At 54.2% G+C, this 23,900-nt stretch overlaps 1 protein-coding gene across 1 annotated transcript in view; it reads left to right on the top strand.

Moving 5' to 3' along the window:
- Nucleotides 1-23,900, top strand: part of RNF213 (ring finger protein 213) — a 45,675-nt gene that overhangs the window by 20,512 nt on the left and 1,263 nt on the right. Inside the window, exons 27-64 of the mRNA XM_058817130.1 lie at nt 91-3,675; nt 4,021-4,157; nt 4,456-4,551; nt 4,963-5,081; nt 5,551-5,673; nt 6,217-6,299; nt 7,025-7,172; nt 7,460-7,595; nt 7,997-8,185; nt 8,464-8,603; nt 9,017-9,171; nt 9,666-9,878; nt 10,185-10,366; nt 11,042-11,162; nt 11,268-11,368; nt 11,589-11,768; nt 12,108-12,271; nt 12,365-12,467; nt 13,116-13,230; nt 14,056-14,266; nt 15,306-15,496; nt 16,083-16,211; nt 16,409-16,513; nt 16,789-17,031; nt 17,661-17,742; nt 18,305-18,339; nt 18,658-18,752; nt 19,077-19,236; nt 19,538-19,718; nt 20,431-20,525; nt 20,808-21,059; nt 21,261-21,393; nt 21,964-22,047; nt 22,356-22,536; nt 22,642-22,843; nt 22,927-23,004; nt 23,301-23,498; nt 23,740-23,829. Coding sequence (XP_058673113.1) covers nt 91-3,675; nt 4,021-4,157; nt 4,456-4,551; nt 4,963-5,081; nt 5,551-5,673; nt 6,217-6,299; nt 7,025-7,172; nt 7,460-7,595; nt 7,997-8,185; nt 8,464-8,603; nt 9,017-9,171; nt 9,666-9,878; nt 10,185-10,366; nt 11,042-11,162; nt 11,268-11,368; nt 11,589-11,768; nt 12,108-12,271; nt 12,365-12,467; nt 13,116-13,230; nt 14,056-14,266; nt 15,306-15,496; nt 16,083-16,211; nt 16,409-16,513; nt 16,789-17,031; nt 17,661-17,742; nt 18,305-18,339; nt 18,658-18,752; nt 19,077-19,236; nt 19,538-19,718; nt 20,431-20,525; nt 20,808-21,059; nt 21,261-21,393; nt 21,964-22,047; nt 22,356-22,536; nt 22,642-22,843; nt 22,927-23,004; nt 23,301-23,498; nt 23,740-23,829 — 8,835 coding nt within the window. The remainder of the gene's footprint in view (nt 1-90; nt 3,676-4,020; nt 4,158-4,455; nt 4,552-4,962; nt 5,082-5,550; nt 5,674-6,216; nt 6,300-7,024; nt 7,173-7,459; nt 7,596-7,996; nt 8,186-8,463; nt 8,604-9,016; nt 9,172-9,665; nt 9,879-10,184; nt 10,367-11,041; nt 11,163-11,267; nt 11,369-11,588; nt 11,769-12,107; nt 12,272-12,364; nt 12,468-13,115; nt 13,231-14,055; nt 14,267-15,305; nt 15,497-16,082; nt 16,212-16,408; nt 16,514-16,788; nt 17,032-17,660; nt 17,743-18,304; nt 18,340-18,657; nt 18,753-19,076; nt 19,237-19,537; nt 19,719-20,430; nt 20,526-20,807; nt 21,060-21,260; nt 21,394-21,963; nt 22,048-22,355; nt 22,537-22,641; nt 22,844-22,926; nt 23,005-23,300; nt 23,499-23,739; nt 23,830-23,900) is intronic.

Raw genomic sequence — 23,900 nt, 5'->3', positions numbered from 1 at the left:
AGGAGACTGTTAAGAACAGATTAACTAAGCTGATGAAGAGTGAGGCTGCAGCTCTGCGATGACCTTTTCTTTTCTTTTTCTCTTCTCCAGATGTCAGTGAACCAGAAGTATCACTTCTTGGATGTGTTCCCTAAAATAACATGCAAGTCTCCCAAAGAAGTGCTAGAAATGGAGACACTTGGGAACCGTGCCGGGCACGTGGGAATGGACGAGGAGGAGTTTTGCAGTGAGGCTTTCCAGAGACCCTTCCAGTACCTGAAGAGGTTTGACCAGGGCTGTAACCTGGACAGGTTCTGCTACGAGGCGCTCTCGGTGGAAGGCAGCCCTGCAGAATGCCTGCAGCTCTTCCTGCTGCACTGCGGGGTCGTGGATCCCTCCTGGGCAGAGCTCCGCAACTTCACCTGGTTCCTCAACGTGCAGCTGAGGGACTGCGAAGCCTCTGTCTTCTGCAACCCTGACTTTGTCGGGGACACTCTGAATGGCTTCAAGAACTTTGTGGTCGGCTTCATGATTCTAATGGCGCGGGACTTTGCGACGCCCTCCCTGAGCATTTCCGACCAGAGCTCGGGAAGACGATCCTCCCACCTGGAGAACGTTCCGGAGGAAGATCTGCTTCCTTTCCGCATCAGGAAGAAGTGGGAGTCAGAGCCTCATCCCTACCTGTTTTTCAACGAGGATCGTGTGTCCATGACATTCATTGGTTTCCACTTCCAGCAGACCAGGAATCGCATTGATGCCATCAATCCTCTGAACGGGACTGTCATCAAGAAGGACATCATGACTGCCCAGCTCTACCAGGGCCTGTTAATGCAGAGGGTTCCCTTCAACGTGCCCTTCGATCAGCTGCCCCGCAACGAGAAGCTCGAGAGGCTCTGCATGGTGCTGGGGCTCCCCTGGGTGTTTGACCCTGATGAGACCTACGAGCTCACCATGGACAACATGCTGAAAATCCTGGCCATCGAGATGCGATTCCGCTGCAACATCCCCGTGGTCATCATGGGAGAAACGGGCTGTGGGAAAACCAGGCTGGTGAAGTTCCTGTGCCAGTTACGCAGAAGCTTCATCGAGGTGGAGAACATGAAGCTTGTCAAGGTTCATGGAGGTACCACCGCAGAGATGATCTACGCCAGGATCAGAGAAGCAGAAGCCCTGGCTATATCCAACAAGGAGCAGCACGGCTTGGACACCGTGCTCTTTTTCGACGAAGCCAACACGACGGAGGCCGTGAGCAGCATCAAGGAGGTTCTGTGTGACCGCACGGTGCAGGGGCAGCCCCTGGCCCCTGGCTCTGGCCTGAGGATCATCGCAGCCTGCAATCCCTACCGGAAGCACACGGACAGGATGATCCAACGCCTGGAGCTGGCTGGGCTGGGCTACCGGGTGAAGGCCGACGACACCCGGGAGAAGCTGGGCTCCGTCCCGCTGCGGCAGCTCGTGTACCGCGTGCACGCGCTCCCGCCCAGCATGATCCCGCTGGTCTGGGACTTCGGGCAGCTCAACAACTGCACCGAGAAGATGTACATCCAGCAGATCGTGCAGCGCGTGGCCCAGCAGCTGCTGCTCGTGACCAAGGACGACGTGAGGACGGTCACAGAGGTGCTCTTTGCCTCCCAGCAGTACATGAGGCGGAGGGACGATGAGTGCAGCTTCGTCAGCCTGCGGGACGTGGAGCGCTGCATGGAGGTGTTCAAGTGGTTTTACAGGCACAGCCCCATGCTGCTGAGGGAGCTGGAGAAGTATCTGGCTGAGAGGAAAGCCCCCAAGGGCAGCAGTGACAGAAATGGTGTCATCTGGTCCTTGGTGTTGGCAGTCGGGGTCTGTTACCACGCGTCCCTGGAAGAGAAGGAACCATACAGGACTGCCATCAGCCAGGTCCTCCCAAAGCCTTATGATACCCAGAAAAAGATTTTGGAAGAAATCACTCTGATGCAGGACTTATTCCTGAGTGGGGTACCACTCCGGGATACCATAGCAAGGAACTTGGCCTTGAAGGAAAATGTCTTCATGATGGTCATCTGTATTGAGCTGAAAATCCCTCTTTTTCTGGTGGGGAAGCCTGGGAGCTCCAAATCCCTGGCAAAAACCATCGTGGCCGATGCTATGCAGGGCCAAGCAGCTCATTCTGATCTGTTCAAGGACCTGAAGCAGATCCATCTCGTGTCTTTTCAGTGCAGCCCCCTCTCCACTCCAGAGGGCATCATTGGCACTTTCAAGCACTGTGCTCGATTCCAGGAAGGGAAGAACTTGGAGGAGTATGTATCAGTGGTGGTTTTGGATGAGATTGGGCTGGCAGAAGACTCTCCCAAAATGCCCCTGAAGACTTTGCATCCACTTTTGGAGGATGGCTGCATAGATGATGTCCCTCTTCCTCACAAAAAGGTTGGCTTCATTGGGATTTCCAACTGGGCTTTGGACCCTGCTAAGATGAATCGAGGCATCTTTGTGTCTCGTGGTGACCCCAGCAGAGAGGAGCTCATCGAGAGCGCGAAGGGCATTTGCTGCTCGGCACGAGGGGCTCTGCAGAAGGTTGAGCAGTATTTCCATCACTTTGCAGATGCATATGAGAACATTTGCAAGGCCCAAAACAGGGAGTTCTTTGGCCTGCGTGACTACTACAGCCTCATAAAGATGTTTTTTGCCCTAGCCAAGAGCTCCAAAAGCGAGCCCACACCTCAGGACATCGCCGCAGTGGTTCTTCGTAACTTCGGTGGCAAAGATGACGTCAACGCCTTGGAAATATTCACTTCCAAGTTGCTGGAGAAAGGGGAGATACGTGCTCATGACATCAGTAGGATAGAGCTGATCCGACAGAACATTTACAGCAGCGCTGAGGATGGGGACTGCAGGTACCTGCTGGTGTTGACTGAGAACTACGCTGCGTTGCAGATCCTCCAGCAGGCTTTTTTCACTGCCCGCCAGCAGCCAGAAATCATCTTTGGCTCCAGTTTTCCTAAGGACCAGGAATACACCCAGATATGCAGGAACATCAACCGAGTGAAGGTGTGCATGGAAACCGGCAAGATGGTTGTGCTCCTCAACCTGCAGAACCTCTACGAGAGCCTCTACGACGCCCTCAACCAGTACTACGTGTACCTGGCCGGGCAGAAGTACGTGGACCTGGGGCTGGGCACGCACAGGGTGAAGTGCCGGGTGCACCCCGAGTTCCGCCTGATCGTCATCGAGGAGAAGGAGGTGGTGTACAAGCACTTCCCCATCCCGCTGATCAACCGGCTGGAGAAGCACTACCTGGACATCAGCACCGTGCTGGACAGGGCGCAGCGGGAGGCCGTGCAGGAGCTGGAGCGCTGGGTGCGGGAGTTCACGGCCGTTAACACGGAGGAGCACTTCGTCAGCCAGCAGCAGTACAGCCCCGCGGACGTGTTCGTGGGCTACCACGCCGACACCTGCGCCTCGCTGGTGCTGCAGGGCACGCAGCGCCTGCGCCCGGCCTGCGCGCCCGCCGAGCTGCTGCCCCGCGTCGCCGAGCGGGCGCGGCTGGCGCTGCTCAACTGTGCCACCCCCGACGCCGTCATCCGCCTCTGCAACTCCGTGGGGGTGTTCATGGCGCCCGCCCTGGCGCACACCTACTTCAGGGAGCAGCACCACACCTCCTTCGCCGACTTCCTGGGTGCCCACGTGCGGGCAGGGGCTGGGCCACAGACTGCCTTCACCGAGGTGAGCCCAGGGCGCTGCCAGCTCTGCCGGGGCACTGCCAACCTTCCTGGGGCACTACCAACCTTCCCGGGGCATTGCCAGCCCTGCTGGGGCACTGCCAGCCCTCCTGACCCCTCTCAGCTCTGTGTGCCAGGGCTGCAGCATGGCACCACCTGTGTGTGCCGCTGTGATGGGTGTGCAGAGCTGGGTGCTGGCAAATAAATGCTGATTTTGGGGTTCAGTGCAGCTCTGCAGCAGGCTGGGGTGCAGTACAGCTTTCCAGCGGGCTGGGGGAGCAGTGCAGCTCTGCAGCAGCCTAGCGGCCCTGCAAGCACAGGTGCTGCATCGCTGCCCCTCTCTCCCCAGGTCACCACCTTCTCCCGGCTGCTCACCAGTGCCGACGTTGCCTGCCTGGAGAGGGAGGTGCAGGGCAAGGCCCAGAGGCCCCAGCTGCTGTTCCTGCAGCAGTTTGACACCGAGTTCTCCTTCCTGAAGGGCATCCGGTGAGTGTGGACCGGGGTTTCCCTGCAGTGGGCTGGCAGCTGTGTGCAGGGTGTGTGGGCAGAGCACTCAGAGCAGCACAGATGGAAAAGGGAGCCTGTGCTGGCACGGGGCTGGCTCTGCCCAGATATCTGCTGATAAGGGACAAACCTTGTCAGCTCCATCACATGAGATGGGGTTTGGTGGTTTTCTCTCTCCTCCTGCAGCAGCCAAAGCTAGTGTGGAGTGACTGGCTCTGTGGTCTTTAATGTTTGATCTTTATACTCAGTGACTTCTGTTAAATCTCTTTTCACTCTTCAGGGATTTCCTGGATTCCACTACAGGAAATAAAGTCCTCATTATTCAGACAGACTTTGAAGGTGGCTCTCAGAATGCCCAGCTCATTGCCTCAGCCAAGTGAGTGGGTGTGGAGTGCTTCAGTTCTGCCTGGCCACTCCTCCCTGTGTTTGGTTATTGGTGCTCTTTGGGGATCTCACACTCAGCAATGTGCAATCCTTTATTCTGTAGCAGAATGAATCCAAATGCACTGATTGTATTTCAAATAATGCATACCCGAAGTCAGAGTAAGCTAGGCTGGGTGAAATGAGCAGATAATCCCCTTTGAAGTGTGAATTCTGGGCACTGGCTGCAGGATTCCCGAAGGGCTGAGGGCCACGGGATCATTCAGGGCACAGCTGGAGGTGGCAGCTCAGCACCACAGCTGGGAGGGAGGAGTGGGGGTCACCTGTGCCTGTTGTGGGACAGGACCCGTGTCCATGGGCCCCTGTGTGCCCCTGCCGTGCCACCAGCATTTCCCCTCTGCTGCAGGTACACCGTGGTCAATGAGATCAACAAGGTGGACCTGGGAGAGGCCTCTGTCTTTGTTTACTTCATCATGAAGCTCTCCCGGCTGAAAGGAGGCACCTCCTACGTGGGATTCCATGGAGGTGGGTGTGCCCATCTGTCCCTTCAGGCAGTCTGTTCCTTTCAGTGCTGACAAGCTGGGCTCGGTGTGTCCTGTGGGTTGTCAGAGCTGCTGCCCAGGGGAGCAGTACCTGGCAGGGAGCACCTTGTCCTGCCTGCTGACAGACAGGTCCCCTCTGCAGTCGTGGAGAGCAGCACAGAGCCATGAGGGTGACTCTGTGGGTGTGCTGTCCTCCAGAGGCCCTGGAGCAGGTGCTGGTGTGTTCAGCAAGGTTCCTCTGGCTCTGGGGGCTTCTGAGAGCCTCAGAACCTTGGAACTGTCAGGCAGGGATGTGTGCAGCAGCAGAGTCTGAGGGTATTGTGCTCTCCCCTCCTGCAGCTAGAGGTGAGAGTTGGTGACCTGTGAAGGTAACCCAGGGGCTGGCAGGTGATTCTGGGGGAGCTGCTCTGGAAGAACAAGGCTGGGAGTGATTCCTTGTTCTGTGCCTGCAGGGCTGTGGCAGTCGGTGCACATTGACGACCTGCGCCGGTCCAAGGACATGATCTCTGACCTGACAGCCCTGCAGAACCTCACCATCAGCCAGGTGTTCTCCCAGGAGCCAGCTGCAGCCAGAGGTGAGCTGTGTGCTGGGGAGAGGGGGAGCTGTGGCCCCACACTTGGTGCTGCAGGAGCTGATGCCTGCCACAGCCTGTCTGATGACTTTCCTGGTTTTGGGGGGCTCCCCACATGTATTTAATTCATTGCTACAACTTTAGGTCATCAAGCAAGCTAATTTGGTGTTTCTCCCTTTTATTTTTGACAAAAATGTGGCATTTGCACTGCTCAGCAGCCTGAGTGCTGCACGGCACAGACTGACAAGGATCTTTCTTTCCCCTCAGCTTTTTCTTACTCTTTTCCTTTCACCACACTGCCTGACAGGAGTCAGGGAGAGCTTAAGGCATTAGCTCAGTGTCACATTTCTTCCAGCTCTTGCTGCATGAGGCCTGACAGCCCGAGCAGCTGTGGCTGTGTTTGAGGTGACTCTCAGCTACTCATGCAGGTGCTAATGGCTCTCTGGCAGATGTTCTGCTGCTCTGGGATGCAGTTGCTAAAATAAACTCTGATCTGACTGATGCAGGAGTGCACTGCTGCTTTCTAATGAACATCCTCCTCCTTAGCTGCAGCTCTGCCTGCCAGTGGAGAAGCTCAGCAGGAGGAGGAGGAGGCTGGAACACCAGTGCCAGGAGCAGGGCACCAGGAGGTCAGTTCAGAATACATTTGTTTGCCTCTCAGCTGTCACTGTGGCTCTCTGCTCTGTCGTCCATGGGTGCAGCCCACCTTTTGTGTCCCCTTCACCTGACACCAATCAGCAATATTTGCATCGTGAGTGTTACTGATCAGACACAAGTTCCTTCTCCCCACTGCCCAGTCAAAATCAGCATCACTGAAGAAATCAACCATTCTAAGGACTTTAATTCCTTTGTCATTTAATTATTCTGATTTTTAAACATCAGCTCTGAGTTTCTGTTTCCTTCCTTCCCCTGGAGGTGGGAGCTGTGCTCCTGAGCCTCACTCCAGCCGTGTGCTCTGAGCTGGAGCTGGCTGAGGGCTTGGCTGTGCTGCAGCCACATTCACACTGCCCTGTGTGCCCCTGGCAGCCTCAGCTGGGCATGGCCAGCACCAGGGACACGGAGCATTTCCCAGGAAGGGCACATTTTCCCTGGTCACATCAATTGTTTCCATTTCTTTCCTCAAACTGCTGAATCTTGCCCTGCAGGAGTCTCACCTCAGCACAAATGCTGCGTCACAGGCCAGGTTGAGTGGGCACAGAAGCTGCATCACGTTCCTGGCAGCAGAGGGCTGAGAATGGCAGCTGGGAACAGGGATGGAAAGGCAGCAGCCCTTGGAGGGAGCCTGGGAGCCTTTCAGGGGAGGGTGCTGGGGCCAGGAGGGTCACTCTGGGGAATGACCCTGTGTCCTGGGCAGGGGGAGATCCTGGACACCACGGTGCTGCTGAGGACCTGTGTGCAGAGTGCTGTGGGCATGCTGAGGGACCAGAACGAGGACCTGAGCCGCAGCAGGAGGAGGATTGAGATTCTGCTTGGCCTCTTCTCCACAGAGGATGAGCTGAAAGGTGTGTGCTGCAGGGAGGTCAAAACCAACCCAAACAGCTCACTGGGGATGCAGAGCTCTGTGCTGGGGTGCAGGCAAGGGGGCTCTCCCCAGAATGTGTCCATGCTGCAGCGTGTGGGTGGGTGCAGGGCTTTTCTGCTGTTTAAGTGGTGGCTTTTTCTCTGGCTGTGTTGCCTGGTTTTTCCCCACTTGGCCAATTATTGGAACAGTTGTCAAATGCTGTGCTTGGTGGGATATTTGGGTCCAAGCTAATGGAAAAGAAAACACAAGTTCCCTGTTGTTTTGTAGCCTCTTTCCTGAAGATAACCAAGGCTCGTCTCTCCAGCCTGTTGAAGAAGCAAGAAGAAAATTCCCTTCACCCAAAGAACTGGGTGCTTCGGGAGGCCTCCAACCTCAGTGCTCTGCAGGAGGCAGGTACCTTCAGGTGAGCCCTGCCTTGTCACCTGCAGCCTCCAGGAAGGGTCTGCAGGTGGCACCTGTGCAGCAGGGACAGCAGCTTGGTGTAATTGGTGTGAACATTTGCAGTGTCAGTCCCCAGGCTGTGCTGGAACCTCTCTGAAGGCAATTTTAGCCTCTCCTGGGGAAGGGGGGGTTAGAGCTGCAGGGGCTGTACTGGGACAGGGATGCACAAGTGCTTGAGTGGCATTACAGGTGAGCCAGGAGTGAGAAGTGCAGGGTTTTCTGTTGGTTGTGTTCTTTCCCATAAAGGCAGCATTAGGATTCTGTCACAGGCAAAGGTCAGCAGTTATTCAGGACAGGCCCCCCCTGTTTTGCTGATGGTGTTGCTCACGTTCCCTCTGGGTTTCTCCATCTCTCTCCCCCAAGGCACACCCTGTGGAAGCGAGTGCAGAAGGTGGTCACTCCCTTCCTGGCTCTCCTGGTCGCTGTCATGGACAGGAATGGCAATCTGGAGCTGCTGGCCAGGCCGGGAGCCACGTGGGTGACAAAGCTGTGGATGTTCATCTTCAGTGACTCCAAATTCCTGAGTGTCTCTCCCGGGGTGGGGAAGAACAGGTGAGCCTGGGAGCAGCAGGAGGGCTGGGATGGGCTGGGCTGGGCTGGCAGCACCAGGAGCAGCCCAGCACTGGCTCCAACCCCCCAGAGCAGAGGGATGTTGTTTGTTGGCTGCCCCAGAGGGCAGCAGGGCACTGCTCACAGTTCAGCCTGCTCTCCTCAGAGTCCTGCAGTTCCCTCCCTTCTCTCTCCCTTCCCTCCTAGGGCTCAGTTGCTTTCTGCAGTCTCTGCCTTCCCAAAGAAAAGCCCTGTGCATTAATGACCTTTTAACCCCCCAGCCCTCAGCCAGAGATAATCCTGGTGCAGAACAACATGATGGTATCTGCTGATGCTGGGAATGAGATGCCCTTCAGCTGGAGGATAAAGGAGTACCTGGAAGAGATGTGGTTGGAGGCTCAGTACATCCAAAACACTGAAGGTGAGAGCCTGGCTTCAGCATCTCCATCCCCTGCCCTTTGAGCTCTGGGTTGTCACTGCTGTGCCCCTCCTGTCTCTGGAGTCACCTTCAGTCCCTCTGCTCCTGTGAGCCAGCAGAGTTCTGTGCAGGCAGCTCTTCTTGTGCCTCTCACCATTCATCTTTCTCACCTGTGCTGTGCCCTTGCATTCAAAGTGCTGTGGAGCAGCCAGGAGTTAATGACAAGGTGAGACTGCAGAAATACAACACGGTGCTGGGCTGACAAGGCCTGGCCTGAGTCCCTGCTCAGTGCCCTGGATGAGGGGAGTGCTGGAGGCATCAGTGATTAATGAGGTGTCAGTGTCTCTAGGATAGATGCTGTGTCAAAGCCAGCTTCCTCCTAACATCCAGCTTTTCTCTGCATCCTCATTTTCCAGGCCATGCTGAGAAGTTTGTGGAATACTTCCAGAAAACTGCCCTGGGAAAATTCATCTCTTCTCTGACTGAGGGAGAAAGGCAGATGCTCTTTGAGTGCTACATCACAGACTTTATTGTCTTGACCATCGGTGTGTCCTCCCAGGAGGAGCTGCAGGTCAGGGGCTGGAAATGCTTTGGATGGGGAGGAGAGTGTGATGCCTGTGAATGTGTCCTCCTGAATCAGCCCTGCCCTGGGGAGAATCCCCTCTGAGACAGCAGCAGGGGAACCCCAGAGCTGACACTGAACACTGGGGTCACTCAGAAAGGCAGAACCTGTATAAATTGACACATTTAAGGCTATCTTTGTAGGGAAATGATTCTCATCTTTCAGAGAATTTAGCCAGGCTTTCCAGTACAAAATTATAAAATTATAATTAGATATAAATGTATTAGATGTAAATATATATCTATAAATAAATAAATTAGATATAAATATATTAGAGAGATATATCTATAAATAAATAAATTAGATATAAATATGTTAGATATATATATATAAATAAATTAGATATAAATTATAGATATATATAAAAATAAATAAATTAGATATAAATATATTAGAATTATGAGAGCACTTTCTCACCTTTGGCTCTGTGTCCCACCCCGCAGTGTCTGCGCGGGGCGTTCCTGTCCTGCATGGAGCAGTGGGTGGCAGAGTGCCCCTGGAAGAAGGAGCTGGTGCCCTCGCTGCCCTGGGCCCACCTGGCACACAGCCGGTTCAAGAGCCGCCTGCAGAACTTCTCCAGGATCCTGGCCGTGTACCCCCGGGTGACTGGGCACCTCCTGGGCCAGCAGGGGTGCAGGATTCCCTGCTCAGAGATGGTACAGTCACTGCCTCAGCCTGCTCTGCTCCTCAGTCCCTTGGGTTTCACCCACGGCAGAGGGGGAAGCACAGGCTGGGGCTCCTCAGAATGGGGGATGATCTGCTGTGTTCTTACTGCCACAAGCGGGTTTTAAAATAGTTTGCCTTGCTTTTGCATCAGTTAATAGGACATGCTAACGAGCCAAGCCACAAACATGAGAATTGCAGAGCTTAAAGTAATCAAGTAGCAAGCCAGACTGAGAGCCCAGGGTCCATAAGTAATTCTGAAACGCTGCTGTTGTCACCCCTGGCCCTGGTGTGTGCAGGTTCTGGACGTGCTGGCTGCCATGGGCTGTGCTGAGGAGCTGGAGAAGCTGGTGCAGACAGCTCCCCCTGAGCTCTGGCTGCAGAGGGTGAAGAACCTCCACATGCCCATTGAGTTCCTGTGCAAAGAGGAGAGTGCCCAGCGCAGGGGCAGCCGCTGCCACCAGCTGCTCAGGGAGCTCAGGTGAGTGCCCAGCTCTGCCCACAGCCCTGCTCTTTGCCTCGAGGTGCTCTGGGGCGTTGGAGCAGCCTGGAGCTGTTCTGGTGCTGCTTTTCTCAGGCTTTGCAAACCTTTCCAGGTTCCTGCTGGGCTCAATTGCATACCAAGCAGCAAGAAACACATTTTTTTCCCCTCATCTCCTGCAGATTCTCTCTCTAAATTTGGCAGTATCATCTGGTGCATTCCATCTGGGTTCAGGGGTTATTTAAAACTCTCCTCAGGTTCCTGTTAGCCAGCAGTGTCTCCCCACTTCATCCTCTGTGCATAAGGACTCAAGAGATGGGGAATTTCACTGCCTCTTGTGTTTTGGAAGGGAGCCCAGAGCACTATCCCAGTTTCTCACAGACCTTGTTTAGTTTATTAAAAGTGAAGAAAGTGCGGCTAATTGTGATTGGTATTTTAAAAAGTTTTGAGACAGAGGTGTGAGAAGGTGTGTGCAGTGCTGCTGTCCTGCTGCAGTGCTGCCTCCAGGCCAGGCCCTTCAGCCCCCTGAGTGAAGTGCTGGAATGTTCTGTCCTTGACAAAAACCCCTCTGGGAAGCCAAAGTGCAGTGCCAGTGAGAAGTGCAGGGTGCTGTGGAGGGCAGCAGGAGCAGCAGTGAGCCCTGGCTGCCCTGGTGCCAGCCTGCTGTGCCCCCAGGGCCTGCTGGAGCCGTGTGTTTGCCATGGCACTCTTTGTGGAGCACGTCCTGCTGGGCATCCGCGCCCTCATGCCCGAATTTGAGGGCTTGGTGAGGAAATACACCCTGCTGCTTGCCAAGGTGAGCCAAGCTGCCATTTCACCTCTTCCCTCTTCTGCTGATGGTGGCAATTCTGCTCTCAGGTGTTGCAGCTCAGTCACTGGGCCCTGTCCTTTCCCTCTGCAGTGCTTCCAGCACGATTCAGACATGAAGTCCCATCCAACCTTTGTTGCAGTGGTGACAGTGCTGTGCCAATGCAAGAATGAGGTCAGCAGCAGGCTCTACAGGTACTGGCACTGGGGCAGGCTGCAGGGGCCAGCAGGGACATTGCCAGCACACCGTGTTATGGCAGTGCTGCATGGGTGCAGTGGAAGCCAGGGGAAGAGCAGTGACCCTGCCTGGTCCTGCACCCTGGGCTGAGCAGTGAGCCAGCTCTTGGTCTAGTGCAGCTGAACGTGTTCAGGGCTTTTGGAAGCAGCTGAGCTCATTGCTGTTTCTGCATTCCAGGCATGGTCTGGAGCCGTGTCCCATCTGCCTGGGAGAGCCCAAGGACCCCGTGTGCCTGCCCTGCACCCACGTGTTCTGCCACAAGTGCATCAGCCAGTGGCTGGTGCCAGCACAGATGTACTGTCCCTACTGCAGGGCTGCTCTGGAGGAGGTGCAGTTGACTGTCTCTGAGGAGCTCAGGTACTGCAGCCACCCTCTCCAAGGTGGGAGCATTCAGTGAGGAGGCTTGGTGAGGAAATGCTCAGCTCAGATGGTGAACATGAACAGAGTGGGGGGTGAACTCTGCTTCGTCCCTCTGGAGCTGAACAGGCCCTGTCTGTTCTGTTGCTTATAAAAAGGGGAAAGCTGCCTTGGCCTCTGTAAAAGCAAGCAAATCATAGAGTGGTTTGGGCTGGAGGGGACCTCAAGGATCGTCTCGTTGGGAAGGTTGGAAAGTGCCTCCCTTGGGTGACTTTAGCCTGTGTGTGCTCAATCCCTCTGTGCTTTAAGGGGTTCTGTGTTTGCCTTTGCCCCTCCCAGAGCTGCCGTAGCAAAGAAGGCCCTGTTCCGCCAGAGGTGCAACAATTTCTTCATTGACATGGTCACCACCATGTGCTTCAAGGACAACGAGCCCCCTGAGCCAGAGGTGATCCAGAGGCTCCTGGACCTGCTCTTCGTTCACAGAAGCCTCGTGAAGGACCCAGGTGAGCTCCCTTCACCCTCACACTGTCCTATGGAGCTGGAGCTGTCCCCACCTTCTCTCAGCTGCCAGAGCTGTCCTCCCCTTGTCTCCACAGATCACCCAGCTGTCTACACCAAATTCCTGTCCCCGTTTAATGATGAGGTGGATGAGACTCCCATCATCCGCTCAGTGATGCTGAAGCTGCTCCTGAAGTACAGGTGGGCACAGTCAGCCGAGGGAGGTTAGGCCAGGCCAGGTTCAGCTCAGTTCCTCATCAAACCCATCCCATTGTTCTCCCCACCTCCCTGAGTTTCATTGAATCTCACACTCACCACAAAATCTCACAGTCTTTGCATTAGTCATGCAGCTTGGCTGTCTGGTGGTGCAGTGTGAGCAGCCTGTGCAAGGTTTACCTGGCTGTCCCTCACTAACCTTCTGCTGAGGGTGGATGCCTGGTTCTGCAAGGTGGCTGAGTAGCTGCTCTGATCTAGGTCAGCAAAGCAAAACTCCTAATTCACTGAAATTTAATCAGGATTTAAATTGATCTTGTGTCTGCCCCACAAGACCCCCCATTCCCACAGCCCTCCCAGCCTCCCTTTGCAGGCAGGGCTCAAAGCCCCTTCTCAGGTGTGCCCACCCCCTGAACCAGGTGCCTTTTGTCCTGAAGGGCTCAGTGAGCTCTGCTGATGACCAAAGCCCAGCTCATTGCCAAATGTCACTGCAGAAAATGGCACAAGGGCTTCTCCACCTTGCAGCTGGCTCCAGAGTGACCCCAGCTGTCACCCAGCCACTCTGGGAGCTGTGCTCAGGGCAGGGGCGGTCCTGCCACCATGGCAGCTGTGTCAGGGTCTCTCTCTCTCCTGTAGCTTCAATGAAGTCAAAGATGATGTGCAGCGTTACCTGTCCCAGGTGGAGCACAACGAGCTCCTAGAGAAAAATGACAAAAAAGAGCTCTACCTGCTTTTTGTCAACTGCTTGGAGGTAAGAGCTGGGCCAGGAAACTGTTGCAGTTTCATGAGTAAAAAAAACCAAGAACAGAAATTCTTCTGCAGTTCTAGGTGTGTTTCTTGTGTATGTAACTATTTTTCCCACTAGAAAGCCCAGAAGGAGTTGATACCAAATCACCTGGTCAGAACTTGCTCTCAGGAATGAGCCTTGCTTTTCAAGGAAAGGCTTGAGTGGCTTTGCAGTGGTACATAAATTCTTTCCCTTGGACAAGAGTCTGGGTGTTAAACCTCAACCTCCAGCACAGGAGTGCAGCAAGCAGGGCCTTTCTCATGGCAGCAGCCCAGTGCTGAACTGCTTCTTGTCTCCACAGACCCTTAAATCATTGTGCCTTTTGGATTGTTCCCTTGCCTCCCCTTGCATAACCTTCAGGGCTTTGGACAACTTGAGACCAGTGTGACAGCAGGGGAGAGGTTTTATTACTTACAGGATTTTGTAGTTAAAATCACCATTTGTGTTCTTGCTAAGGGACAGACAGGTAGAGCTTGGCATCTTGGATCATGGAATGTGTGTTATTCACAGCCTGCTCCTGGCTCTTGCTCAGCTCCAAGCTTGGGGAGTTTGGGACAGCTGGGGCACATCCTAAAAATGGGGTTTGGCAGGGGTTTAGGATGAGGGGCAATGGCAGTGGGGTGGAGGGTTAGGGATGGTTTGCTGTGCTCATGGCAGGGTGGACTGGAGGGTCAGGGATGCTTTTCTGTGCTCGTGGCACCCCAGAGTGGGTAGGTGGGTGCCATGGGGACACAAGGGTGGCTGGGTGAGGTGGCTCTGCCACTCACCAGTGTTGTGGCCTCTCTCCAGGATTCCATGTGCGAGAAGTTGGAGAACAGCCTGGGATGTGGGCACGGGAGCAGTGTGCCTGAGGACAGAGCCTTTCCAGAGCACTACCTGCCCAGCAGCAGCAGAGGGGCTCCCCAGGAAGCCTCTGTGCAGTACCTGCAGGCCGTGGCCGAGGTGCGCCTGCGCCTGGCCAGGGCTGCAGAGCTCATCTTCCACCTGCAGCAGCACACACGTGAGTCTGACTGCTCTGCTGGGAGTGCTGGGCACGGGCATGCCCTGTGCCCTGCTGGGACCTGTTCTGTGGGACACAGGCAGTGCCCTGTGCCCTGCTGGGACCTGTTCTGTGGGACACAGGCATGCCCTGTGCCCTGCTAGGACCTGTTCTGTGGGACACAGGCATGCCCTGTGCCCTGCTAGGACCTGTTCTGTGGGACACAGGCAGTGCCCTGTGCCCTGCTGGGACCTGTTCTGTGGGACACAGGCATGCCCTGTGCCCTGCTAGGACCTGTTCTGTGGGACACAGGCATGCCCTGTGCCCTGCTAGGACCTGTTCTGTGGGACACAGGCATGCCCTGTGCCCTGCTGGGACCTGTTCTGTGGGACACAGGCAGTGCCCTGTGCCCTGCTGGGACCTGTTCTGTGGGACACAGGCATGCCCTGTGCCCTGCTAGGACCTGTTCTGTGGGACACAGGCATGCCCTGTGCCCTGCTAGGACCTGTTCTGGTGCATGCCCAATAAGGAAAGCAGCTATTCCCTTTTTCCTTGGGGGTATCAGTCATGTCTGTGCCCTGCGCCAGGTGTTACAAGTTACAGCTCTGTAACTGGTAGCAAGGCTGTGCTGGTGACCCCAGTGTAGTTACTGTGGAAGGAGATTTATTTTATCCTCCTGATGCTAACAGTGAGATTTATTTAGAGCCCACTAAATTGAACTTTAAAGCATAAATGCTGCTCGAGACCCAGGACTGCTGTAAGGGTTATTGTTTTATATGAATGAGAGCTCTGCACAGCTAGGAGGGATTAAGAGTTTATATTGATGAGTTTATACCTTCCCTGTCAAAGAAATGAATCATTGTCTGAAATGTGGCTGAGGAAGTGCCCCGGACAAAACCTGAGGAAGGGAGGGCTCTGAAATTCTTCTGTGTATTGTATTAGTATTGTGATAACACAATACTAATAAAGGCATTGGTGCTACAGCTGGGGCAGACAGAAGAGTTTTGCAGGATGAGATGTGCTTTTGCCTCGTTGTTTTAACCTGTTTTTTCCCCTCCAGAGCCAGAGCAGATGAGGGATGAGCAGCGTTTCCTGAAGAGTGTGGAGAAGTTCTGCAGCCGTGCCAGGAACGACTGGCACTGTGTGTACCTGGTCAGGAGGATTGCCAGCCAGCATGGCATGGAGTTTGCTCAGAAGCTGGTCACAGAGCCACGCTTCAGCTGGGTGTTCCCAGCAGAGATTCTGCAGCAGGTAGACAAGAGGCATCTCCTGGTGGTGGTTCTGGTCCCCTCTTTGCCTTCACTTTGTGCTGCTTTGGGTGTTCCTGCTGTTGTGTGGCTCTTGGGCCAGAGTGGCAGTGGCTGGGAGGTGACTTCTCCTGGTTCTCTGGTGAATGGAGACTCCCCTGGCAGCACCATGGCTGCTGCTGCTGCTGCTCTGGGGAGCCTGAAATGCCCCAGGGTGTCACTGTAGGACACAAAATAACACGACACACACACACTGCTGTTCTCGTGGTGAAAAGGGAAGTTTATTTTCTGACTCCAACACTTACAGATTTCCAAAAGTGACAGTGGATTGGAGGGTGACAGTGCCACCTCTCCAATGACGCTGAACAAACCAACAGTCATCAAATTTTTTCTCCTCCACAAAAGAATGCAAAACAATGAGTTATTTACAGAAAGTGCGTGAGAAAGTTTTTTACAAGAATGTAAACATCAGAAGGCTTAGAAAATCTTAAAAAATCAGGATGACATCAGGGCTCGGGAGGAAGGGGAGGTTGTGCCCCCTCCAGCTGGGTGGCTGTCCCCAGAGCTGTGCATGGCTGTTCCCTTGGCAGGTGCAGCACAGCCAGTCCCACCACATTGACCGGTACCTGGTGTGCGGGGAGCGCTACCGGGCCCTGCGCGACGCCGTGGGACGAGCCATGATGGAGGGCACGGCCCAGGGGCTGCTCCAGGCCCAGCAGGTACAGCCCTGGCCTCCCCCAGAGCCCTGCTGGGCCCAGCTCTGCTGTGTCCCTGTGGGCACTGTCTGTTCCCAGCACCTGGCGTCACTGGGGTTTGTGCTCAAGCAGGTTTTCTCTACTTTCCCACCTGCACATCCCATCTCTGTAGCTGGGGCAGCTCTGGCCTGTTCCCAGCCACATCCTTGCTTCTTCCCCAGGCCTCCAGCAGCCCCCCGGCCCTGGAATCTGCCCACCTGCTCCTGGCCATCTTCCGAGAGGTCACTGTCCTGTACGGGGATCCGAGCCTTCGTCCCAAGCAGCAGGTAGGACATCCCCAGGCAGCAGGTAAGACACCCCCCTTTGGCAGCACCCCTTTAGCAGCTTGTGGCAAACCTGTTTGTGGGTAAGGAGGAACTGGATCTGAATCAGTGGTGGAGGAGCTTGGCTCCCGTGCCCCAGCCAGGGTGGTGGCCCGAGTGAGCAGGCTGGGGAGGTTTTGGCAGCAGGGTAACCCAGGATGGGAAGCAGCTGCCAGTGTTCTTTGTTGGATGGGGGCAGTATCCTGATGGCTTTAGCTCTATCCAATCTGTGCTTTCAGCAAGCAGAGGCCATGGTTGAGTTCGTCCAGAGCTGCCCAGTGCTGAGCTCCCCTGAGCTGCAGCACCTTGCAGTTGCCCTGGTGAAGAACACCCTGCCCGGGCTGGCCGTAGGGCCGTGGGGACACGGCCAGCAGGGAGCCCTGCTGGAGATGGCCGTGCACGTGGCTGCTGTGCTGCTCTGTGGGCACAGCCCTGTCCTGCAGCCCCTCAGGAACCTGGCCTTCCAGCCTCACAGCATGCAGGTGAGGGCACGAGCTCATCCCTGGTTCTTGCCTGTGTCTGTTGGATCCTCCTCCCCAACAGCAACGCTCCAACTCAGTTTGAGCTGTGAAACACTGGGGGGATTATTGCAGTGCTGTTGGGGTTAATTAGCACAGCACCAAGCTCTGGTATCTTTTCAAGGCACCTCTCCATCCTGAGCAGGATGAAACAAATAGCTTTGCTGGTATTTGTGTGAGCGAGGCTGAGAGCAGCTGGCAGCTCCCCCTGTGCTGAGCTGCCTGCTCAGAGAGCTCTGGCTCCTCAGGCAGGGGCAGGGGCAGGGAGCTGCTGCTCTGCTGCTCCTGGCTGCCCAAGGGGTGAGGGAACACGCTGGTACACACCAGGGTGCATCAGCAATGCACTGCAGGATGGCTGGAGAGTGCAAGCCTTAACAATGCTGACAGTTCTAAGAGGGGATTTTAACAATGCTGACAGTTCTAAGAGGGGACTTTCAAAGGTGAATATGAAATTCTGCATCTGCATCACCTGCCTGGCCTCTGCTCTCAGGTGTCTCCTGTTCCCCAGTGTGAACAGACCCGGGGAGTGGCTGCTGCACGACAGAGCTGATTCCCAGATCCTCCTGTGACTGCTTTCCCCTTTCCCTCCCCAGCACTCCTTTCTGCCCACCATGCCCGAGGACATGATGGCTCAGGCAAGGACCTGGAAGGACATGCATGGTCTGCACTGGTATGGTGAGTGCTGCTGGCTGCCTGGGGAAGGAATTCCTTGGGTTTGGAGAGGGAAACTGTTCCACATGTGAGGACAAACACACTCCTCAGCATCAGTTACCCGTGGTAAATCCAGATTTGTAGACAGTTTGTGTGGGTGATGTACCAAAGGACATCCAGTGCTGTTTAGTCTTCAGCCTGCAGCTGTTCAGAGAGCATGAGAGGTCACAAAGGCAACACAAACAGGGTGTGAGAGGAGAGCTCTGCCACCTTCCTGGCCAGCTTTGTCTCTGCTTCCCCCAGCTGGACCTGCCTGCAGCAGGGAAGGGAGGGTGAGAGCATTCCTGCCCTCAGCAGCAGAATCTGTCAGGCTTTCATTCCTTGTTTCTCAAGGAGAAGCAGCACTGAAAAATTCCTTGGCTTCCTATGTGGGCCTGTCGGTCCTTTGGGCTTTGGGGTAGTCAGGGCTTTTGATTAGATCTTCAGCATGTTTCTTGCTCCAGGATGATGGTGCCAGTGAAAGGGAATAACAGGGGCTGTATAAATCTGTCTTAGAATGTTGTCCTGTTTGTTTCTCTCCTCACAGAATGTCCCAATGGCCACTTCTCCACTGTGGGAGAGGTAAGAATTTGGGACTCGTGGGTATTTAAGCAGACAAAGCTTTCAACAATAAACTCTTTTATTTTGTTTACTCGTTTGAATGTTCTGATGCACAGAGTTCCACTTCTAAACTCGATATTATTGATCATTTTGTCATTGTAATGTAAAATTTAGAATACCCCTAGCATTCATACCATAGATTGGGAAACATCAGGCAGAGGCCCAGTTTGTAGCAAGGATTGAGTTAACCCCTTAGAGGTTGTATTTTTGTTCCATTCCCTCTGTCTGCTGGAGAGGCTGTTGCTCTGGAACTCAGTGTTCTCCTGTTGCTTTTCCCAGTGTGGGCTGCCCATGGAAACGAGCCGCTGTCCCGACTGCCACGTCCCCATTGGAGGCACCAACCACAAACCCGTGCAGGGCTTCCATCAGTCCAGGTGGGCTCTTTGCAGGGATGAATGAGGTGGGACTTGCCTGTGGTGCCCTCAAAGGCCAGAGGTACCAAGCACTTCATGCTGCTCTCTGGAAGGTGTAAGCAGGGGATGTGCAAGCAAGGGTAATCAGGCAGTAAAACCAAAGAAATTTACTTTTATGTGCACAAAACTGACCGGAAGCCTTCACTCCCCTGTGGCACTCTGAATTGGCAGCTTTTATGGCATTCCAAGACATTATGGGTCAAAAAGGCATTGCTGGGTATCAGAGATGTCTTGTATGGTTTTTGTCTGGGTTAAAAAAACAAACATGTATGCGCTTTGCTACAGGATCCGTGAGGACAGGACTCAGACTGGCCACGTCCTTGGAGATGTGGAGCACAGGAGGACACTGGGGATGTCTGACAGGGGCGTGTCCCCCGTGGTCTTTGTGCTGCTCCGTTTGCTCACCCACCTGTCCATGCTGCTGGGAGCCTCCAGAGACCCTCAGGTATCTCCAGAAATGCTTCCAAGGGGTCACACAGAATGTAGGGGAACCTTTGTGTGCTGCTGGTCCTTTTCATCACGCTGGCAAGTGTCCAGGGCAGGATGCAAGACCCAAATTCCCTCCCTCCTTGCCCAGGAGAGATTTTGGTTAATTCCTCATTTCCATGCAGGCACATCCACCCAGCCCTGCCTTGATGGGCACAGGTGGCAGGAATCCCACACGTGGGGTGCCTGGCAGGACAGAGCTCTGTGTGCTTCCCTGGATGTTTTTGGCTGTGCTCAGCTCTTGCCTTTGTTGTCTTCAGTCCCTGGGAAGGATGATCAAGCCAGCAGTGGAGGATGTGGTGAGCTTCCTGCAGCAGCACGTTCAGGAGGACCTGGCACATCTGACCAGGATTTTGGGGAAGAGTGTGGATGACACCATCAACATCGTGCACCTGGTGCTCAGCAGCCTCCTGCAGGCCCCCCAGCAGCAGCCAGGCCAGTGTAAGGAAAGCCCCCTGCCCTGTCACACTTGGGGCTGCGCTCAAAGGGCTGTGGCCATGCAGCCACCTTGCTGATAAACCCCTTCCAACAGCACCAGTGAGCTGAGGAGGAAAATAGAGAGCTTGAAGCTTCTTACTTAGGGAGGGAAGAATTTTTGGCTGTTTGCTTCTTTCAGTTGGGTACGTGGCGTTTGCAAGGTTTGGTGCAGTCAATAACTCTGAAAATGAATTATTGACAAAACAGTGTCATGACAGATGGGCAGAGCTTGCAGCTCCTGAGCAGGGCTGCTTGTGCTGTGTGCAGTCCCTGTTCTGCGCTGCCTCTCAGTCACTCCCAGAAGCTCTCTGGGAGAAGAGGGATGGCACAGTGGGGCTCATGGTGGGCTCTGGAGTCACTGTGGCACAGAGGCATTAATTGTAAATGGCCCCTATTTGGAGGGTGGGCAGCACCAGCCAGAATTCCAAGCTTCACCCTGTCATTGATCATGGTCTGACCTTGGACAGCCTGTTCAATATTTCTGGGGTTATGAAGGAGTTGTGTAAATGTCCCCATCATTCACATGAAGCTCCTGGAACCCTGGCTCACTGTGTGATGTTTGGGTGTCACTCTCCAGCTGGACCAAGATACTCAGTTAACTTCTAGCACCTGTGAATCTGTGCTTTCTTTTCACTGAAATATTGCAGATGTAAGAGGTGAAATATTCCTGTTGCAGGGCCAGTGCAGTTTGATGAGTTTCTGTCCACCAAGGGGAAGAGAAACAAATGGGAAGAAATTGTTGCAGACACAATTATTGTTCCTGAATTGGAGGTGAGAAATCTGCTATACAGAGTTAGTAGCTGAGCAGTTCAAAATCCACTGGAAATCTGATGTGCTATAATATCTACACTTTTCACCTGGCTATTCCCAAAGCCAGCCCCTCCGTGGCACAGCTGCACGTTAAGGATTAGCCACCTTTATCTACCTGGGGAAATGGGAGCCTGAGGCTGGGGTTGTTCTGGGGTGAATCTGTATAGCTGGAAAAGCAGAAATGGCTCAGCTCAGCTGAAAGTATTTCACACTATCCAATAATTTATTATTCTTTTAATGCAGGATTTGGATAAAAAGCTTCTCAAGTTGAACCGCCAGATCCAAGAGGATGAGAGAATCTCCTCCAACCCCATAGTGAAGCTGGTGTATGGGGACCCAGCTGCATTCCTGTCCCAGCTGCCAGGGGACAGCCACGTGCACCACTCCAGGATGTGGAGCTGCCGCAGGAGGGTTTCTGTGGAGAACCTGGGCCACGTTGTGCAGCAGAAGAACGCCAAGGACACCGTCCCTCTCCTCTGCAAGTTCCTGCAGAAGGTGGGGCTGGCACAGGGCTCAGAGCCTGGCATTGCCCAGGACTAAACCACGTTTGGATTATCTCAGTACTTGCCATGATCTTCAGAACGAACACGGAAGATATTGTTGTCTTTTAAACATTTAAGAAGTAATTCCATAAAAGTATTCCCAACTGGTTTGTCCAAGCACAGCCTTACCCACAGGCTCCCTTTCCTCTTCCAGGAAAACGAGCTGAGGCTGGTGAAATTCCTACCAGAGATTCTGGCTCTGCAGAGAGATTTGGTGAGGCAATTCCAGAACACAGCAGAGATCAAACACTGCTCCATCAGGGAATTCCTCAGGGAGCCCCACTCAGGTGAGGAGATGCTGCCAAAATTGTAATTAATGAAAAATAAAGTGCTGGATTGTCCAGTTGAAAGTGAAGGGGAAAACTCACCTTTTCCTTTTAACTCTCACCCAAGTGAACTGAGACTTGGATAGGGTTGGAAAAGTTACCAGATGACTTTAAAGGGAATTAAGTACAGGAGATTTTTTATGAGGTTGGGATCTCTGTGCAGTGCAGCAGCAGTTCTGTGGGCATTTTAAGCTCAGCTCTAGAGCAGGGCTTGCCTAAAGAGTGGAATGAATGTTCTTCCCTTCCTTTCATGAAGTTTGTGGCAACTCCTTTAATTGAATTTAAGTACAATTACTGATGCTTTTAAGTACTTATGGAAAACTACATAAAGGTCATGCAGGAGCAGACAATAATGGAAAAGTAACAAACTGAGCCAATGACTCCATTTGATGCCTTTAGAAAGGTGTTGGGTGTCTGTTTAGTCTCTTGAGCAGTTGCCTGGAGTTCAGTGGTGTGCTCCGAAGATCCCTGTATTGGAGAGTTTCACCAGGAAAAGGCGTTTAATGGCCTTATCTTTTTGTTGTTTCTCAGATGTGATGAGAGACCTGTTGGAGAGGAGAGTGAATGTGTTTCTGTCTGTCTGGAACAAGCTGAGAAGCTCCCTGGACACCAATGGTGAGCAGCTTCTTTCCCAGCCCTGCTCCTCGTGCTGAGTTCAGGTTCCTCCCATCACTGATGCTGAGGCATAGCCTCAAAACTGGGCTTGGCCATTGAATTTTAAGAGCGTAGGTAAAAGGGGAGGGATTTGTTTCCCTGTTGTAGTATTCTGACCTGAACTTGTTTCCTTTCTCACCTGAACTTGTTCCCTTTCATGCTTGTCCCTAACACCGAGCGTGCAGCTTTTCTCAGCTTGGTACCTCCTCCTGCCCTGGCTCAGCCTGGGTGCCTCTGGGCCCCCTCAAACCCTGCTGTCTGTATTCCAGGGGAAATCAAGCTGCCCAAAGGCTACTGTGATGCTGAGCTGAGCCTGGACAGCAGGCTGGAGGTGCTGCTGCCACGGCGCCAGGGGCTGGGGCTGTGCTCCACGGCGCTGGCCAGTTACCTGATCGGGCTGCACAACGACCTGGTGCACTCTGTGCACAGGCACACCAAGGAGGACGACAGGTGTGCTGCTCCCCGGGCTCTGCTGCATCCCTGCTCCCTCTCAGGCAGCTTTCCCTGCTCCCCAGAGGCCTCTCCCTCTGAGCACGGGCCCTCTGCTCCCTGCAGGTACCTGGTCAGCCCGTCGGAGGTGGCCGACCTGCACCTGATCAGCTACGAGGTGGAGAGGGACCTGATCCCTCTGATCCTGTCCAACTGCCAGTACAGCATGGAGAAGGGAGGGGAGACCTTGCAGGACTTTGACCTGGAGAGGATCCAGCAGCAAGTGATCAGCAAGTTCCTGCAGGGGAAGCCGCTGATCACGCTGACGGTAGGAGGGGCAGGGCTGTGCAGCCAGGAGGGCTCTGGGAGCACCATTCCAGGGTTCACATCCCTGGCTTTCTGTCCTAACAGGGAATCCCCACCCTGGTGCACAGACACGACCGCAACTACGAGCAGCTGTTCAGTGATGTCAGGAACAAGCTGGAGCAGGTGGGTTTCTGCACTGCAGGAAGCAGGGCAAGCACGAAATCCCTGCTTTTCCAAGGGTTTTCTGTGCCTTGCCTTGTCCATCCAAAGCCTGCCTGCTGATTTCTCAGCATGCCTTGGGTGCTGCAATCTGGCCTTGTGCTGCCAGTCAGGATTTGCAAAGAGAAGGGAAATGCTGAAATAGTTCAGCATTTCAGTTTCCTGAATCTGGGGCTCTCTTGTCTTCCTTGACTTGAGCAATCGGAACAGAAAAAGGAATGGCTTTAAAACAATACTAGCTGTGACTTTGTGTTTTTTAGAGTGCTCTGCCCAGTTCTGTGATGAACATGATCAGCGGGGAGCTGCAGTCCTACAGCGATGTGTGTGATGCCCTGTCCCTCACTGAGATCACCCTGGGCTTCCTGGCCATGGCTGGTGAGAACGCTGACATGCTGCTGACTGAGTACATTGAGCAGGTTCTGCAGATGGGGGATCAGACAAACCCTCACGTGCTGCAGGTGAGTCCTGAGGGCAAAACTCAAATCCTTCTGGGGTAAAATCTGGTTTATGCTAAATCCAGCCTGTGTAACAGAGCCCTCTCACTTTGCCTGTCATGGTACCAAAAACTGGATTATTGAGGGCAGCTGGGGAAGGGTGAGAGGGCTGGATGAGCTCTGTGCTGGGCTCTCTCTGGGCAGGGCAGGCTGGGGACAGGCTCCAAAGACACCCCTCACATCCACAGCTGTCCTCCTCTTCCAGGCCCTGAGACGGTGCCAGCTCAGGCACAGCATGGCCCTGTGGCAGCTCCTGTGTGCCCACAAATCTGAGCAGCTGCTGCGCCTCGGCAGGGTATGGCACCCCCAGCCCCTCTGTGTGAGCTCCTCTGCCCTGCCCTGCCCTGCCTGCAGCTGCTCAAATGT

Source organism: Ammospiza caudacuta, chromosome 19, assembly GCF_027887145.1.
Source record: "Ammospiza caudacuta isolate bAmmCau1 chromosome 19, bAmmCau1.pri, whole genome shotgun sequence".
NCBI lineage: Eukaryota > Metazoa > Chordata > Aves > Passeriformes > Passerellidae > Ammospiza > Ammospiza caudacuta.
This window is presented reverse-complemented; position numbering and strand designations above follow the sequence as displayed.